An 18,338-nucleotide genomic window follows, 5' to 3' on the forward strand; every position below is an offset into this window, starting at 1 on the left:
GGAGATAGAGGAAGAGGCATGGTTTAGATTTCTGTTATATATCTATCACATCGTTTTTTTATGCTATTGCTATTTTCGTTATATTTCCAAAACATCGATTCGACATTCTACAAACAAATAGAGATTGTACACTCGATCGGTATCCTCGGAGATCGTATGACATTATTGAATGACGAAATAAAAAGGAACGGGGGACGCCCTATATACAATATCTCTGTCTGTCTTTCCTTCTCTTCAATGGTCCTAATTAGGTACATACAGTGTACACACACGACTGTATTGCGACATACCAGTACCGTTCCAACTGGAAACCATATGCGACGGGGGGTTAAGTGTCGTCTTAACCTCCTTTCAGTGTTTGAATTCCTAAATCGACACCGATATCTATGTAAAAATTAGCTTTCCGTGTTTTTTATTTTCTCGGGTCTAATTTGCTGTTTATGTTAGATTTCTAATGGGTATATTATTTTATTTACTTTCATTATTCCATAAAATTAATAACGTAGTAAGATACAACCATACACCAACTGACTACATTGTTAATTCAATAAGGTTGAGTAGTTGTATGTGAAAACGTTCTACTTCTCATTTTACCATAAATCACAATATTTTTTTCGTTTCAGAGTTACTAGAAAGTGTGGCAACCGCGATACTATCATACCGTAACCTGTCACCCTTGACCATGTGATTAGCTATACTCCACCTTCGGCACTAAGAAGTACATGTATGTAAATCATAATGTAAATTCACATATGGTTGTCTCATCATAAATATCCGAACTGAACACATGTCCAATTTTGGTGTTCAGAAACGTACGAAGATATGAAGACTGTGATTGACAATTCTAGCCTCCCACGAACGTATCTTGTAAATTTCCATATGCATATCATTAACCCAAAATTAATTAATTTTCCTCCTTCCTAACGGAGTTGTTTATTTGAATAGAGTTAAAAAATAGGATATCACATATACAAGTATATAACTGAATTATTAATTAAATAATATTACAATGTGTACAATTTATATTATATCGCATATTTTTTTGTAGGTTTCGTTTTATTTCTGTTTTACATTCCGACAATTTTCTTGGCTTTAAATATACCTAAATGTAGCATAGAGTATAATTGAGATCTGCAGGAATTGAGAGCACATCCCTGATCTTAATTATAACATTGTGGTCATGGTGGTGGCGGGCAGAGAACCGCGCAAGTGGCTTTTCGAGTATGAAAGGATCGTTGTGCTATACATCTAACGGGCAGCCACGAGCCTTAAAGGCGAGGCAAGGGCTTGGCTTTAGCTAAGAAGTCGGTTGGGCATCGAACGACGTTGCTAGTCGTTTCTCAACCCTTTCGTGGTTACGTCACGTTAAAAAAGCTATTTGGGGTCAACACCCCGCTGCAGCGACACGTGTAGTACTCCTCGACTCTGTCTCTCCGCGTCCTCCCTCGACCCTCTCCGCCGTCCTCTTTTCCCTGGTATATGAAGGCAACCGTCTCCTCTCTGCCTACTCCTCGCGATTCCCGACGCCATTGCTGCCACCTCCTCCGATAGTATCCCTTCTACTCGACTTAGTTTCCACTGGATTTCTAAGTTCCCTAGATACTAGCTGAGCCTGTGTTCTAGCCGCGCACGAAGGAACGTCGTTCCACAGGCACTTTACTGGCCGAATCGTCGCGGCTATCAACGGACAGACAGTTCAAGGCTGTCAAAAGATCAAGAGACTACGGTCGACACCCTGTTTATTCATGAGTTACGTTATGATGGTATTAATTTGGGGATCGTAAAAGAAAAATAGCACGGTAGTGTGTTATATGGAAAAGATGTTTGGAGAATTGCGCGAAATCACGTAGATACACTCCTGCCGCTATAAATTAGGAAAAACCAAGATTTCTGATAAGATAAGGTATATCGGATCAGAATAGCTTGTAAGAAAAAACAGTTACTGATAGATATTATTTGTATGTTGGTATTTGTTTCGAAAGATAACCAAAATCGGTCGTACATATCGAAGAAGAAATTTGCTTTGGTACATATATACTTATACGTATATATGTATTGTAAAGGAACACAGTATGATGAAGCATAGCAGGGAAGCCATGAGATTAGAATGGACTAATACGCAGCCCCAAGCGATACAGCCCTGGCCGTGGGCGCGCTAGCAGTAGGAGAGCCAACCAAGTTTCTCTAAAACCGCGTCGACGTAGTAGAATTAGCACGCTGGTCTTGCTAGAGCGAAACCAAGGACACTAGAGGAATACAGCAGAGAGGAAGTAACAGCAGCAACAGCGGTGGAGTGGCCTACGGTGGTGGTTACAGTGGCGGTAGCGGTGGCGGCAACTAGCAGAGGAATCGAATCATCGTGTGGCGGCGTCAGCGGCGGTAGCGAGTAGAGTCAAATCATCGTGGCGCGGCGTCGACGACGAACGACGACGACAGCGGCAGCGGCAGCGGCGGTGGCGGCGGCGGCGGCAGTGTCGGCGGTGGTGGTGATGGTGGTGGTGGCGGCGGTGACGGCGGCGATAGCTCCCCTTTACCCCGACCCACGTTGTCTACGTGTATGTCTCTACCTCTTTACCCCGTCGCCGCTGGTACCGTCCCCGCCGTACCTACCGCCCCCACCTCAGCTCCGCCACCGACAGACGATCCCTCCGTTCCCGCGTGCTCTGTTCTCCCCTGCCCGACTCTGAGACTCTCCGGAGCTTCCCCTTCCAGCGACTTTTTTTGTCCGTATACGCCTCGTCCATCGCGACAAGGCAGCTTCAAGCCTTTTTATCAGTCGACCGAAAAGATCCGTGGGGATCCTTCCGCGGCAGCGCCCCGCGTATCGCTTCCAGCCAACCCTCGTGTGTTGGAAACGCGTTACCTCGTGGTATACGATACATACATGTATTTTTCGTTTGAAGTACCAACCGAATTTTCATCGTTCATATTTTACTTCACTTTCTGCACTCGACATTACGTTTAAGGGAGTACAAAGTAAAAGCGCGGGAAACAATCAGTGACTTGGCTCTTTCGTCGTTTTAAATCGATCGTATCGATAAAGATAGTGAGCATCGTATAATAAAAGCTTCCGATAATGAAGTCGTTTCGACATTATTGTAGTGGTGTAGAATACGCGTGTCGGGGTAAACGTGTCAAGGTGCCGTCAGCGTAGCGCAACGATTCCGGTGACGACACGCAACCAACACACATTGATTCAACGAGGAAATCAGACGAAGGTGCATTTATTTCCATAGCAACGTGACGACACTCGGATTCTTGTCCACGGATACGCAACAAGCCTCGAGGTACGAAGCGGAAGCTGAACCAGCGACAAACTACTACCAGGATACGCAAATGTGGTTGGTACTTGTACATTTGCAGCTCAGAAGTTGAGAAACAGCCTCGTGGCGGAGAGCGTTTGTCTCTTTCTATCATTCACTACTACTTGGCGAGTCTGTACAGAAAAAAGTGCGCAGACGCAAATCGTGGTTGCGTGTGTAACTCACAACGCATCTCCTTCACAGCCGTCTTATTACATTCGTGAGTTTCTTTCCAAGCCCCCTATGCCCAACCCCTGGTATTTTTCTACACGATCATCCCTGAAACGAAACATAGTTCTCGATTACGAATCTCTGTTCAACAATTGGATGTATCGTCATCCTTGCCCTTTGCTTACCGTGTATAGCTTTAATCTCTTTTTTTTCTTTAACATTTAAAATCACATTAACGACAAATAGAAGGAAAAAATAACAAAAGAAAGATGAATGAGATATCACGTTGCAAGTCCGTAACATAATCCGTGTGGCTCTATTTTAAAAACTTGAACAGAAACTCCGTGCCCCTTTAACCCGCATTTTCCTTTATCAAAATAATACGACAAGCGATAAGCGACTGTCGCAACCGCTGGAACCGCACATGACGTCGTCAATGGGTAACAACTTTGCGAGTAGTTGCACGAGCTCGTGGCGACTTTGCCAGAACGAGTGCGCAGTAACACGACGTAAGAAGTAGCTAGGAGGTAGAGAGGGAGAGGGTGTGTTCGAGAAAGAAGCCCGAGGAACGAGGGCGTATAGGCAAGGGGAGATGGTAGGTTTAAGGAAAGGTAGAGAGAAGGAGAAGTTGGTCACAACCGTGAGAACAAAGGGGCGAAAATAAGTGCCCTTTTTGGAGGGTGATCGAGGGTGAGGAGCAAGAAAGAGGAAGACGAATTGAGAGAGATTGCGTTTGTGTAGGTTTCGAAGAAGATAGAAAGAGAAGGCGATGGTTAGTAGGAGAGAGAAAGAAGTCAGGCGATTCGTTCCTTGCGGGCTAAGGAAAGAGTGGGAGAATCGGTGCGAGAGAGATAAAGTGCGAGAAAGAAAGAGAAATTAGAGAAGTGTGAGTGCGAGAGAGGGGAACCGAGAAGGACGAAACGCGCAGGATGAGGCGAGAGGGAGTAGAGGGTGTCGCAGACCTAGGGAAGGGAGGAGTGCGTGACGAGGAGGGTGAGAAGGTGGGGGATATAAGGAGAGGGTGAAGGGTGTAGTGGGGACTATTGGGTAGGTGGCGGTGGTAGGATTGCGGGAGGTTGTGCGCGGCTCAACTTCGGTGGTTCGGTTGAACGAGGGCGCGCAAACGGGCGGGTGTCGTGAGCGTTGCAAAGCGGTGAAGGGTACCACGAACGGAAAGCACGGTCGTGGCGCTAGGCGGGCGTAGGCGAGGTTCCGTGACGGCCGTTCGGTGGCGCAGCAGGAATTCCCAGCACGGCAGGCACCGGGTTGGTCAGCTACGTGGTGTTCGTGCGCTCTCTCTATCGGTGTGTATATGCGCGATTTGCCCCGAGTCCGCGCCTCGACTTGATGACATGGCGTCCTAGCGCTGCACGGGCGAAGTCGTACGTCCTCGGTGGAGAGGCTCTCACCCCGTCGTCGAATCAGCCGCATCCCAGGATGCCAAGGTAAGTCGACGTGGTGTATAGTGTAAATTCTCAAAAGTATCGTGTATTAAGTAGAATCGTGCTGCTATCGAACTCGGGTGTCATCGGGAAAAACCGGGCGGTGTCGATAAGGTGAAAACGTTTCGTGCGCCTCGAGCTCATTTCATCAAACCAGGTAGGGTCGTTGCCATCGTGCTTACCCTATGAATCGATATTACCAGTGCCGAAGAGAGGACGCTTCTTTCTCTCTCACTTTCTTAGCGCTTTCTCCCTTTTTATTTGTGCATCTATCTTTCGCTTTTTGCCTCTCGTTTTATTCGCCCCTCGTTCCCTTCATTTCACAATTCGTGTCGTGTGTTCTTCGTTATCGTTGTTGCTGTCTTCGTCGTCGACATCACCATCACTACTATCACCCTCGCTATCGTTGTCATCGTCATCATTATCGTCGTCGTCATCATCGTCATCCCAGTTGCTGTGTGGTGTACTTTGAATCAAAAGTGTTTGCCAGTGCTTCATATGTTTATACGCTCACGTTTATGTGTGTGAACGTGCGCGCCACGGTGCGATATTGTGTATGTACACGTAGGAAGGGTTAACGCAGTAAGAGGAACAGAGAAAGAAAACGTTAACGGGGTAAAAAGAAAGAGGTTAGTTTCGCAATTTCTCGGAAAAACATGGAAAAAAGTGAAGTACGCATAAGGAGGAGGATACTACGTGGCTTATCGACACATCGACGACAGCGTGCCTCTCGACGTGGATTTTCGCTTGGCGAGAGAGGGTTGCGTAAATCTTCTCTCCCTTCTCCTTCCCTCGTCTCTTGGAATCACTCTGTCTTCCTCGTGCACTTTGTCTCTCTCTCTCTCTTTTCCCCCTCTCTGTCTTTTTTATTCTCTCGAACGTGTGTCGCGGTCGGACATGGCGCTGCCCATAGGCGCCGATACGCCCCGGGGTGTCGAGGCTGACTCGACTCGAGTCGAGTCGTTCGTTCGTCCATCCGCCGGCCATCCTCCCCCTTGTTGTGTTCATTCAGCTGCTAGTTCCCTAGTCCCAGTAATACCTTTGCAGTTGCTTCCCTGATGAGGGAGCGTCATTGTTACTGTCGTTCGTGTTCACTTCCTCTTAGTGATTTCCCCCGTCTATATCGTATTTTCTCATTTGACTAATATAGCCTTCGGTTTAGATTGCAATCGTTACCACATACCATAACAGGTGAGTTGTGTACACATACCTTACTCGTCTCCGTAAACGCGCGAGATCGGATCAGTGCCACAGCCTCGAGTTCGAGCACGTGTCAGAATGTGCCTTTCGGTCGGCAGTCGACAGTGTCACCACCCGTGCGTTAATTAATCTCTCCGTTCTTATATCGTGGTGAAAAATTATGTAACTTGTGCTACATCGGGGTGTATAAAAAAATAGAAAGGAATAAGAAAACGCTATTCGGTTGTGCAAATTGTTCGTAATCGATAAAAGAAGGCCTTGCGATTAAGTAAGTTTGTGGATGGAAGTGGAGTAGATGGTGACATACACGTATATCAGCGTATTACAGGTGCATTGTGCATAATTGTGATGTATTTATAACCTATGCTTCCACTTGCAGTTTTGCGATTCGCTTCGATATGTTTTCATCGTCTTCGTTTAATGCTGTGTGAAATATCATCAGAATTATTTTAAAAATTCGTGAAAGCATTTACTTTTTGAGGTGAATTTTATTTCCGTGTCTTCAACTTTGTGGGTGATCCAAAATTTTGTCCAACTATTTGTATCCCATTTGGATTTGTTTGCTTCTTTAACAGTGTTTCCCATTTCTTGAAAATCATTAAATTCATATATATATATTTTTTTTTTGCCAAAAGATTAGAATCGTGAGTACATCGTATAAGAATTCAAAGTGCACATTTACCGTTATTCGTCGAGCCAAGTTATCTCAAACAGGGATTCGTTGTTATCTTTGAGATATAGACATACTTGAACAAAGATTGTACCTAGCTTACAAAATTATGTTGTATAATTTCTCAACAGCTATCTCTCGTAATACGCATAAAATATATACACTTGTTTCATCACGTAAATTTATAGATGCAAATAATTAACATGCTTCCAAAAGTTACATCTTCGTTACATCTGTATCGCATGATTTTTAAATACACGTGAAAAAATGTCAGGAAAGAAAAAAGCGTTCATCTATTGACCTCCCGCCAAGTGAAATAACCTAACACCCAGCCACGTGGTTTGGACACGTGGTGTCTCCACTGGTCTATATTATTCCATTTTGGATAGTGTATTAGTTTCTTATCTGTTGGTTTTACATGTGTTACATTAATGTCAAAGTTATACGCCTATAAAATATAATTTAAAAAACGAATGTTTTAAATCATTTTCTATTGAGACAAATGTTGCAAATGCCTGTATTGTTCATGCGTTATTTAAAAGCGATACTGTCTATTTTTTTTACTATCAGGTAAAGAATTATGTATATTGACAGCATTTTGCGATTGAATATTGTTTAGCATCTGATAGTGAATTGACTATCTAATACTTAGTTTATTCGAAGAAGTGAAGAAACGTATACATTTTTGTAGACATTTATTTCCATAATGTTGTGTCTGAAAACTACATTGTGAATCACGGAAACGTTTGAAAAAAAAATGATATAACCTGCACATAAGCGACAAGTGTTAGCTTGTGCACTGAAGCTCAACATATTCGTACCCACGTGTGTTTCGATGAGAACTTACATGGAACTTCCTGCGGGTTCCTGATTAAAGTAGCGTGACGATTTTATCATGGTACCCGCGAGGGGTTGAAGCGTCGATTATAATGGTGATGATGGTGGCCGTTCGCATGTTATAGGGAGAGTTATACTAAATAACTGTATACCCTAGAAAGTATCTTTTGTGATGTTAATAATTTGTTAATTTACTAATGTGACAAGTATCATTTGTTAACTCAGAATGAATCGATAAGTGCTATATATTGACCTTCCTTTATTCAAACTTCCCGCACATTTAGATGTTGGTCGATAATATAGATTACTACCTTTGCGATACACTGTCTATTCTGTTAGAGGGTTATGTCAGCAGGTTATTCGAAAAAAGACGATGGAATAAGAAACATTTTTGCCAATAGAGGAACATTTTTGACATTTGGTTAATCAAAAAATATATTTTGTGCTTGTACGTTTTCAATCATGTGAAATATTTTTGTGGTGAACAAACTTGAGAAATGGTGGTAACTCGTTAATTGTTGTTACGATAGAACACGTAGGAATAAAACTTTGCTGAACGCGTGTTTCACATTACGTTTCGTATTTTTTAAATTGTCGATAATGTTAAGATGAAGTAAGCTTTAAATTACTTTAGTATAAGATAGTATGAATTACCAATTTCTATTTTATGTGCAAAAAAACGTGTATACGATCTTCGTGCGCCTGCGCATTCGTGTAACGGTGATGACTGTGCAACGTGCTGCCTCTCCCTGTACTCCCCATCCGTTGTTCCTTTTATTACGTGTGTGGATTACGACTGCGTGGTCGTCAGGATATATCCATTACAAGAATGTCGAGCTCCGACAGCAGTTTGCATTTTTGCCAACTGGTTGCAGTTTTGATTCTCATGCAGATATAGTATGATACATTTGTGTTTTCGTTAATTGCTCAAGAACCCTAAATCTTTCTGGAAAACAATGGTGCTGTTACTTTTTCAGCGACACTAGGATAGTATATTTCAAACGGGTACTTCTCGAACTATATTATTCCATTTCTCGGCTGATCGGCAGAAAAGGTCGACTGATAGTAAATATATGAAGAGATACAAAGGATTTAACTTTATATGTTAATCATCATAATGTGGTGACATACATTCTAGCTATATAATCTTCTCAATAGTGACGAATACTTCACCCTGTTTGCATTCTATTGTTGCATATTACACGTCACATTGTGTATAAGGGGTCAGTTACTTTGATAATGGTTCGCAGTAATAGATTCCGAGAGTAACGTTTCGAAGTATGTATTTATTTTCCGCTGGTCGTTCTTTTGTCTGAATCTCCTTTATCCTTGGAATGATTCACCGGGGATGGTGTGTCAACAACAGTCCGGTCGGTCTAAACTGGACGTCGTAGAGCAAGAATCGGGTATACCTGCACCTGTTTTCATAACACCATGCAACTATATCGCGAAATGGTTGTTCAGCTTCGCGCCCTAGTTACACCTGCTAGTATCGTGGTTGTACGTAATACAGTAATACGTTTGCACGACACTGTACGTCAACCGAGGTTGCCACGTTTCTCGTGACTGCGTGCTTGAAAAACTGAGGTCGCATTGAATAACGAGTTACAAGCAAATTATTAGTCAGTCCTTTAACAGCGCCGTAGTTGATCTAATCGAACAATTTTTTTCTTTTTCATGCTAGCTCAATTTCCGCCGAAACTATGTTATTCGCGAACTAAACAATATTATATACCGACCTTACCTGCTCTCGATCTTATTAAAATAAAAAGTTAATAAGCAAGTAATAATCGAAGTTATTAATTACAATTATTTACAGCTATAATTGCTGCAGTACCATTTATTAATAGCATCGTTACGACATAGTAGTATCCGTGGAAATAATACATCTGAAAATCGTAATTGTTAACGGTCGAACTGCAGAAGGTTATTTTACAGCGCGGAATATTATCCTTTGGAATGAAGTTGATTTTTTATAGGATACTAGGGAAAAAAATTTAGTGAAAAAAGAGGGGTGACCGCCGCAGCAATGCGCATCGAGGGGCGATCATGTTTAACGGAGGGTCGGCAACGGTGCATAGATTTAATCGCTCTATGGGAACGGAACGTTGCGTAGGAAATCGCTGAAAAGCCACGCAGCTCGCTACAGGGTCGACCACTTTTATGTATAAACTCCAAAAAAAAAAAAAAAAAAAGAAAAATTAACATAATATGTCCGTTAAATACAAGTCAAAATGAATGACCAAAATATTCGTAAAATATTTAATATCGCTGTTGAAAATTGCGTCAAGGTTTGACTTGACCACCTTTTTCTAAGTAATGTCCTTGTGGTTGTTCTCCACTATCGGTCGTAAATTTTTATTTTTCCTGTCGTAAACTGTCGTTATTCTGCATCGAGCCATAATGTTTGTACAGCTATTCGCAGAAACCTTTGAGCATGTAGAGGATGATGTTTAGGAAAGTTTTGAGAATCGAGAACGTTCGACTGTGAAAAAATGTAGGGTGGACGCCAATGCGCGTAGCGAGGTCGACCGTCGTTGTCGGCGGAAGGGTGGTGGTCGTGAGGGCGAGGAGCGTCAGAGAGGGGTGGGTACGAGGTTGAGGAGGTGTAGGAGGGCGCGATGGCGGGTAGGAGGAGTAGGGTGCAGGCTAACAGAAAGAAAGATGGCCGACCTGTCTGTGAGTGCATGCGTGAGTGCGTGAGAGTGGCTCAGACTAGTCTGTGTACGATGAATCTGTGTTTGTGGTGGTCACATGTCTGAGAGGGGCAAAAGAGCAAGCTCTTCAGAGATGAGATTCAACGTCTCGGAATCCTGTGACGGAGTACACGATATTCTTTTAGGGTTGACGATGCTTTTCGACGTGTCGAAAAACGGCTGAAACTCGTTAAATTTCAATTGTTCGGGAAACACGATGTCAACACGAAAACCTCTCTTACGGTTACTAATGTGTGCGTGGTTAGACATTTCGGGCGACATCGCTCGTGAGTTTTTGAATTAAACCTATGCTTTCGAAACCTTTGAACTCCTAATTATGTAAATAAGACCGCATTATTCATTGAATGTTTTGAATTTATGCGTGCATATTTCTCGTATATACACAATAGTAGTAATCACCAATTATTTTCGCTAAAAGCGGGGCGAATCTTTTCGAATATGCAATAAAAAGCTTGATGCGATTTTCCATTTGTATGGCGAAATGAATCCAAAAACGCCGTATATTCCGGTGTTGTGTGTGGTGTCGGCTTGTTGGCGAATGAACGAACGAATCAGAAATGTTGCGAGTATTTCTCCACGAAGGCTCTAAAATGTGGGACACGTTCTTCAGTAGCCAATCCCTCTTCCCCTTTGCCGCAAAATTCTCCGTTAACTTCGTACCTGGTGCTTCCACTACAACCTAACGGAATGAGCTGTACCTGTGCCTCGATGCCGACAAACTATCACGCGTATACGCGTGCCTCATGCACGCCTTCATACATTTTGCCACACACATACGCAGCCACGGTGTGCTCGGGAATGTGTGAACTGTGAGCGCGTTCATCGTTCCAAGCACATCCTGGCACTCCCCCAGTGGGAGGAGGTGCGACAAGGGACAGATATCCGAGTGTGCACGCTTGCCTCACTCGATTTGAAACACTCCCGAATTATATCACCACCACGCGAGGAAAATCTCGTCAGAAAGGTTACCCCAAATCGCTCTCTCTTTCCCCCTCTTTCCCTCTCTTACCCTCCCTTTCCATCTCTGTCTCAAACGGCTGTGCCGAGACTCTCGATTTGCTTCGAGCGTTTATTTCGTCGCTGGAGATATTGATTATTGTAAGCCCAACCTCGACGCTCGCTTCAATTTTCTCTCAGTTTTCCATTATCGATGGCAAGGAAGATGTGCCAAGAAACATCCCGCTCATCTTTTTTCACGGTATGATCCTGCAGAATTTCGAATCGATTACCAACGTTCCCTTGTCAAACAGAATTTGAATCTTTTCCACGTTGACCTATCCATTTAACCGCTTATCTAGCCATTTCACTTCTTCGTTGCACACTCGGTTGGCTTCGACCTCGATCCACCATTAAAATTCGGTCGATCGATGAAGCAACCCTTATTCTAGACCGGGTAGCGCCTCCGGATGTCCCTATTTGCTTCCTTTTTTTCTCTCATATTCTGTATTTCCTTCTGCTCTGTTTCGTGACGCTTTCTTAACCGTACTTACAAATACGAGAAAATTTGAAGTGTAAAAGAGTCGGTTCGCAATGAAAACTCGACAGTGTGGCAATTGCGAGGACGGCCCTCGAGAATCGGTTCAAAGTGGCGGGGCGTGTCGTTATTACAACCGTGGTTGGTTTCACGTGGGACCGAGAAAAACGGAAAAATATTTGCTGGCGCAACGACGGTGCACAGCGTGACCGGCCGCAGAATTCCTTGCAGAAACGATTTTGTCGACTGACACGTACATCCTTGAGCGATGACTCAGCGGAATGTTCTCTCTATCGATACGTATCTCTCGGCTGAATCGCAGTAAGAATAATCCTAGGATAAAAACTATCGTCTTTAAACGCTATTAATGGATCCCAGAATGCCTAGTAGAGAACACAGCCACACTACGTCCGGCTCTTAGGCGTGCATGCGACGTGTGTACTGTACATATACCCGTATCCTCTATACGCGGAAGCGTCGAAACAGTAAAAGGTAGGAGGCACAGGCCAGCCAACAAGGGGAGGGCACGTAAGCAGAGGAACAAAAAGAGAAAGAGAGAGACGTGACAAGACAGAGGAAGAGAGAAAGACTGAGAATGGTGTACGAGGGAGGAAAAGAGTCGGAGAAACGAAGAAAGAGATAGGGAGGACGAGCGAGGATTTCAGGCTCTCGAAACGCAGCGGTATTTGCCGCGCTTTGTCGTTCGTTTTGTACCTCGGCGTGACTCTGCCGCTGGTGCTGATTACGCAATGCGTGGCCATGAGAGGAGCGAGTCGCGTACACTCACGTACGAACGCATACATGTATTCTCGCTTTAAGGACGTGTGCGCGTCAGAAACGAGAATGTAGCCCAGCCGTGTGCGTGACACGCATACGGATACGCTGGTGCACGCACGTGCGTGAGCAACAGGCGTGCGTGTACCGCCACTGTACGTGTGTGTGCGCGTGTATGCGCGTAGATTTGATTAGCTTTCTGCTACCGGTTGCATGAGTATACGTACGCGTGCTAGAGAACGCACGCGCGCGCTGACCGCTCAACATGGATCGTATACGACGTATCATCTCGCGGTGTCATCGATGATGGCCCACATCTCATTCTGTTTACAACATAAATCGCGATCGAGTACGCGTGCCGCGAAACGTTCTCTTCGCGCAACGCGCACTCGAATTCTCTTTGCGCTAGCTTCTATACTGTCTGCGGCTCCACGATTCTTTCCGTCATCGTTGCCGTCACGGTCGCGAAGGTATTCTTCTCCATCAATCGCGAAAACCTTGTTGTTTTTGGGGTCAACCGCGTCGGGAGACTCGCTCGTTCCCTATAGACGCACCGTGAGTAAACGTGTGCGTGTTGCATGTGACTAGCCATAGTAGCGTGATAGCGTGCAAATGTTTTTGTGAGCATCGTTAAAACTATCTTCGTAGTAACGATGAATATACGTAGTCGTGTAAGCTAGGAACAATGGGGTCGGTTACGATGACAACGTTGTTGAACTAATTGTAAGAAAGAACCCAGCGGTGACGCTACATATCGTAATATCAATGGCAGTGATCGTAATCGTTAAGGGATTCTAACGGATCGAAGTTCGTACGAGAAATGATCGAGAGGGTGGTACATATACGGTCAGATAAAACCAACAGCAGCTCGATCGTCCCCTCTACTCGTCGCTCCTCTATTATTGTGCAACCTTTCACCGATTTGTAATCGGCGTTTGTTCGAACGACGTTATCTATCGAATGCAAATGTTTTAGCAGCATAGAGATGCGCGCACATGCATGTTATGCAGGCTCTCTGTCGCGCAAATCGATTCGATAGAGAAGTTGTAAATATCATTTAATCGAGTTTTATCGTCCACGTAGAACACGGTCGCACGCGTGATCGAACGAATAGTGTACGGTCGCTGGATCCCCAACGATTCGCTTTCGTGCTTCCTATTTCACGAATTTCTCGATTTCCCGTTATTAGAGCGAAACGTACGTTAATCGGCGTTCGAGACCGCTTCCACATGTTGGAACGTCATGATACACCTTCAACAAGAAGAATGATACGAAAGCATAGGAAGTAATTAATGGTTTAATTATATCGCGAGAAGTGATCATCGCTAAAGCTCGAATAGAGACACGAGCGTATTCGCCAGGCGGCCGTTGTTGATAATCTGAATAGCGTTCGAGAATCGGTGATGACGTTTCGATTGGCAATCTACAGACTACTTTTATATTTCGAGTCGTTAACACGGCCCTGTGTGTAGAAGCGTCAGGTTTTTTCATGTTCATTCGAAAACTGGTCGAACACGGTCCGGTGTGTCTGCGCGACTAAACAAATATGACTAAGAGTGGTGGTTCGATATTGGTTATACGTGCACCTTTCGAGGAACGCAATTGTGTACACTGTCACGGTCTTCATTTACGTCTGTTCCCCTCTCGTCTCGTTTCCTTCTCTATTAACTTTCATGTACGGTTCATTGAATACAAGTTTGCCAATCTTTCGCGTTTCGCAGCGATATCTATTTCGATTCGATCGAAAATATTCCTTTAACCCAAGTATTATCAAAAAGATGCTAATAATACCGATCGAAGAAGCAACGTATTTCAGTTGATTCAATAATTTTTTACGTAATCACCTAAGATAATGTCCCGGCAGAATAAACACTGATTGGTACCCCGTAGATTTTCTTTAACGATCCTTATGCATTTATTCGCGTAAACGTTATCTCTGATACAGTCTAGAGTCTAGATTATTCTCGTTTCTGCCATCAGGGGTCAGAATTTTATTTTAGAGTAGACGGAATGTCTACACTGATTAAAACGTCATCTTTTTTTTCCCCTCTTCCTCCGCTTGTACCACATGTATGTCGTAATCGTTACGCGAAAAGCGACTTCTTCTTCTTCTTATTTATTTAATTTTTAGCTCATAAGATGGAGAAAGAGAAATGAGCATATAGAAAAAGGTTCAAAAAGCGCAGGCTGATCGTTAGACGCCGATACGCCGTCATATAGTCTTCGTAGTTACGTTGGTCACACTGTGAATTCCACATTTTTGCAGCCGATTTAATAAAGCGGTCGAGAGTTCGCACGATTTCATTACGTAATCCATTTATCAGGAAGTCGAGGTTGAATCGAGCGATGTCGAAAGATGAAGGAGTCGACTATCGAAACTCGCGCCACGACGTTTCAGAAATCTTCGATCGCGATCGTTTAACGTACCGCCACTGAGGTGTGTGCTGCACCATGATGACGTGCCATTCACCGTGAAAACCATTCACTCAAGGTATTAACAAGGTCGTGCAAGGTCGTGCACTGCTATCCTGCATTTATACCGAATATATAACGATACGACACAACGTTCACGATGAACATTCTATGTAGACTTCGCGTGGTTCATCGTGTACACGTGTCCATGGATATGTGTGTACGTGTACACATATATCGAGATTTGCGCGCGAAAGCAACGGAACACGGTATCGATCCGAATGCGTAGAAAATGCTATTGATTCTCTCGGCCGACCCGTCGACCTCTTCCACACGTTGTGTAGTTCCGAGGACTGAGGAGGCGGAGGCAGGACTTTTCTCTTTTCCTCTCGCTTTTATTCTCCTCCGTATCATTCGCTGAAAAAGTTGCTTCCCGTTTCTCGGATTTTTCATGCGGATATTTTTCTTGTTGCTCCATACCTATGGATCTTCAACGGTAGATATCACGTTCGGTACCTGTTATCGTTTTCGATGTGTCTTTAAATTTAATGCATTTCAACATCGAGGATTTTCTCCGCGACCAAAGTTTTATTTACTCGGTAGAAAAAGAATCTGCAGTGCAATGTAGTTTCTCATTTTGATATCAAAATTAAGAGCCAGTATGTATGTAAATAGACGGTCTTATACGAGTTCAATAATATTTACGATAATAAAATATAATATAGAGTATATAAAATGATAAGTGGATAAAACGGAATATGAAAGATATGACTATAAGATATGTAACTTCCAAGTTATAGAGGGTTCGTGAAAAACATAAATAATTTATGCTATCTGCGTTACGATTGCGCACAACGTTTTTGCACTTCTTTTTCTTTCCCCCTTTTTTTTACTTTTTTTTTTCTTGTTTTCCTTCTGATCATATTGTTGACTCGCAACTCTGTACGAATATAATCTAAACTCGTCGTAGAAATGATCTGAAGGTATCGAGAGTCAACGGTTTATCTGCTTTTCGATAAATGGCACCAATCGGCTGATCTGTTTCTTTTGATCGTGGGCGACGGTTGGATTGGCGACCTGTTCGGCTATTTCTAGCCTTTTCCCTGGTGGCAGATTACGAATTCCGCCCTTCGACTAACCGAGGAAAGTCATTTCTGCCGCATCTCTGCGGTCTTGGCGAAACAAACGTTGCGTACGTGACCGTGATTGGGCTGGTGAAGGGGTGAGGAGAGAATTACATAAAAGGCACGAACGAAGCGAGTCGCCTATTCGCCCAACCTACGTCCTCCAGGGTCGTACACCCACGTTCATACTTCGTGCGTATCGTCTCGCAAGCTTATATGGACGATTATGCATGCAGGCGTTATCGTATATATACGTGGAACGTTTAGAGGACTCGTCCAGGATCGTACATGATTTTCAAGAAATTTTCCATGTGTAGGAATTCTGTCGAGCCACGGTTATCTCCTAGCATTTCCGCACGCGTTGATCGCGAGAACGAATTAGTAATATATATAGTGATTCATATTGAGATGAATCATTTACGTCGAAGCAAGTTCGACTATCGTGCAAGTAATTGAAACCATTTTGTATAATAAATCTCGTATTAATTATATGAATGTGTAGATGCGTGAAATAATTTTATTTAAAGAAACTAAAGATTTTTAGTTAATTGTTAAATAAATGTTTCGTTTTTGTTGACGCAGATCATGTGAAGGAAGGATATGATAAACTGTGGCCGATGAAGAGAAGAGCACGAGCAAGAGTACGAGCAGGAGCACGAGCAAGAGCAAGCGGCTTCGTCGAGGAAGGCGAGAAGAAGCGACGACGAGGCGGCAGCAGCAATACCAATAAAAAGATCAACACTAGATCTGATGTTAGCGGACATTAACGGTAACTTGGCGGATCTGAGAAGTGAAGCGATGGCGTCGCAGAGATTTTGTCTGCGCTGGAATAATCATCAAAGTAATCTACTCTCCGTTTTCGATCAACTACTCCATGACGAGTCGTTCGTCGATGTTACGCTGGCCGTCGAGGGCCAGTTACTCAGGGCACATAAGATGGTGCTGTCGGCGTGTAGTCCCTATTTTCAGGTAAGGACAAGTCTCATCCAGAGAGAACAATGCATCGTCAAACCGGAGATCCTGGGGGAAACGTATGCTTTCTTTTTGAAGTCCAATGAATCGCGTTCTAGAACATTATTAATAATTCATCACGGTAGATTAATTCATGACGCGTATTAATAATTCATAACGTTTTCTTACTCGACCCTCTTGCCGAATCTATACCGACCGAGTATTTTTTTCTTACTATCTTTGCAGGCCCTTTTCGTCGGACACCCCGACAAGCACCCGATAGTCATTCTTAAAGATGTCCCCTACGTGGATATGCGCAGTCTTTTGGATTTCATGTATCGTGGGGAGGTCAGCGTCGACCAGGATAGGCTAACCGCTTTCTTGAGAGTCGCTGAGTCTCTTAGGATAAAGGGCCTGACCGAGGTAAACGAGGACAAGTGTGACTTGCCTAGTATTACCTCTTCGTTGCTTGGCAATCAAAACACAGTACCTCCACCACCACCGAATCTACATAGAATAAACCAAATCGGGCCTCACCACCACGTCTCGCAGAAGAGGATGCACCATATGTCGAGCCATCCTCTCCTTGGTTCGGCCTTATCCGCGCCAAAGAGAAAAAGGGGCAGACCGAGGAAGCTCAGCGGTTCTTCCGATACGCCGATCGGCGAGATCACGGGCCAGGAGCTGCAGTCCTGTTCGGGGACAGATCTCGTACAAGGTTCGCCAGAAATGATGGAAATGAAGATGAGTATCGACTTTCAGAGCGAAAGCACCGGTAATAATGGTAGAGGCGGAAACTCCAGTACTGCTTCGGCGAGTAGTAACAACGTGAACAGCAATAACGTCGGGAACTCGGCATCATCGGGAGCCAGTCTGGCTGCTTCCTCTTTGTCGTCGACGAGGAAGGACGAACCAACGGAAAATGGTACTGATACACCCGAATCACTAACATCTCGTGTTAAACGGGAACCTGAACCGACGCCTAGCACCTCTGCCCAAGGTAAAGCACTTTCTCCTTTTTATCTTAAATAAATGTGTTTATTTGTTTTTGTCATTCGTGAAAATTTGCTTGATTGTCAATAATCTGACTGGTTCTTGTTTATCTGTTAGCCTCCGATGAGACGTTCGCGCGGCCACACAGTAGGCAAGGGAACGAAGGTTTCAAGCAAGGTAAGGAATTCCATTATCAGCTTACACGATTAACGCAACTTTTTAATCACCATTTATGTCGTGAATAATCGAAGTAACACGATGTCATTACATA

The 18,338-nt window shown here is 43.9% G+C and overlaps 1 protein-coding gene and 1 long non-coding RNA gene across 9 annotated transcripts in view; one reads left to right on the forward strand and one right to left on the reverse strand.

The window, feature by feature from the left end:
- Positions 1–1,014: 1,014 nt before the first annotated feature.
- On the reverse strand, positions 1,015–4,445 carry LOC117164151 (uncharacterized). Its single transcript, XR_004465585.2, has 2 exons — positions 3,659–4,445; positions 1,015–3,581 (listed from the first exon to the last, which is right to left on the reverse strand). It is a non-coding gene; the product is annotated as an uncharacterized LOC117164151 (long non-coding RNA).
- Positions 2,754–18,338, forward strand: part of ttk (zinc finger and BTB domain-containing protein ttk) — a 44,735-nt gene continuing 29,150 nt past the window's right edge. For 4 of the 8 annotated variants that reach the window (XM_033347027.2, XM_033347028.2, XM_033347022.2 and 1 more), the window contains exons 1-4: positions 4,780–4,918; positions 16,706–17,092; positions 17,321–18,074; positions 18,185–18,244. In XM_033347027.2, the coding sequence (XP_033202918.1) occupies positions 16,874–17,092; positions 17,321–18,074; positions 18,185–18,244 (1,033 nt within the window). In that variant the 5' untranslated portion in view covers positions 4,780–4,918; positions 16,706–16,873. Of the gene's footprint in view, positions 3,342–4,779; positions 4,919–5,977; positions 6,107–6,173; positions 6,384–16,448; positions 16,572–16,705; positions 17,093–17,320; positions 18,075–18,184; positions 18,245–18,338 lie in introns of those variants that run through there. The other 4 variants (XM_033347023.2, XM_033347025.2, XM_076617291.1 and 1 more) reach the window with 4 other exon arrangements.

Source organism: Bombus vancouverensis, chromosome 3 (genome assembly GCF_051014615.1).
Source record: "Bombus vancouverensis nearcticus chromosome 3, iyBomVanc1_principal, whole genome shotgun sequence".
NCBI classification, from domain to species: Eukaryota; Metazoa; Arthropoda; class Insecta; order Hymenoptera; family Apidae; genus Bombus; species Bombus vancouverensis.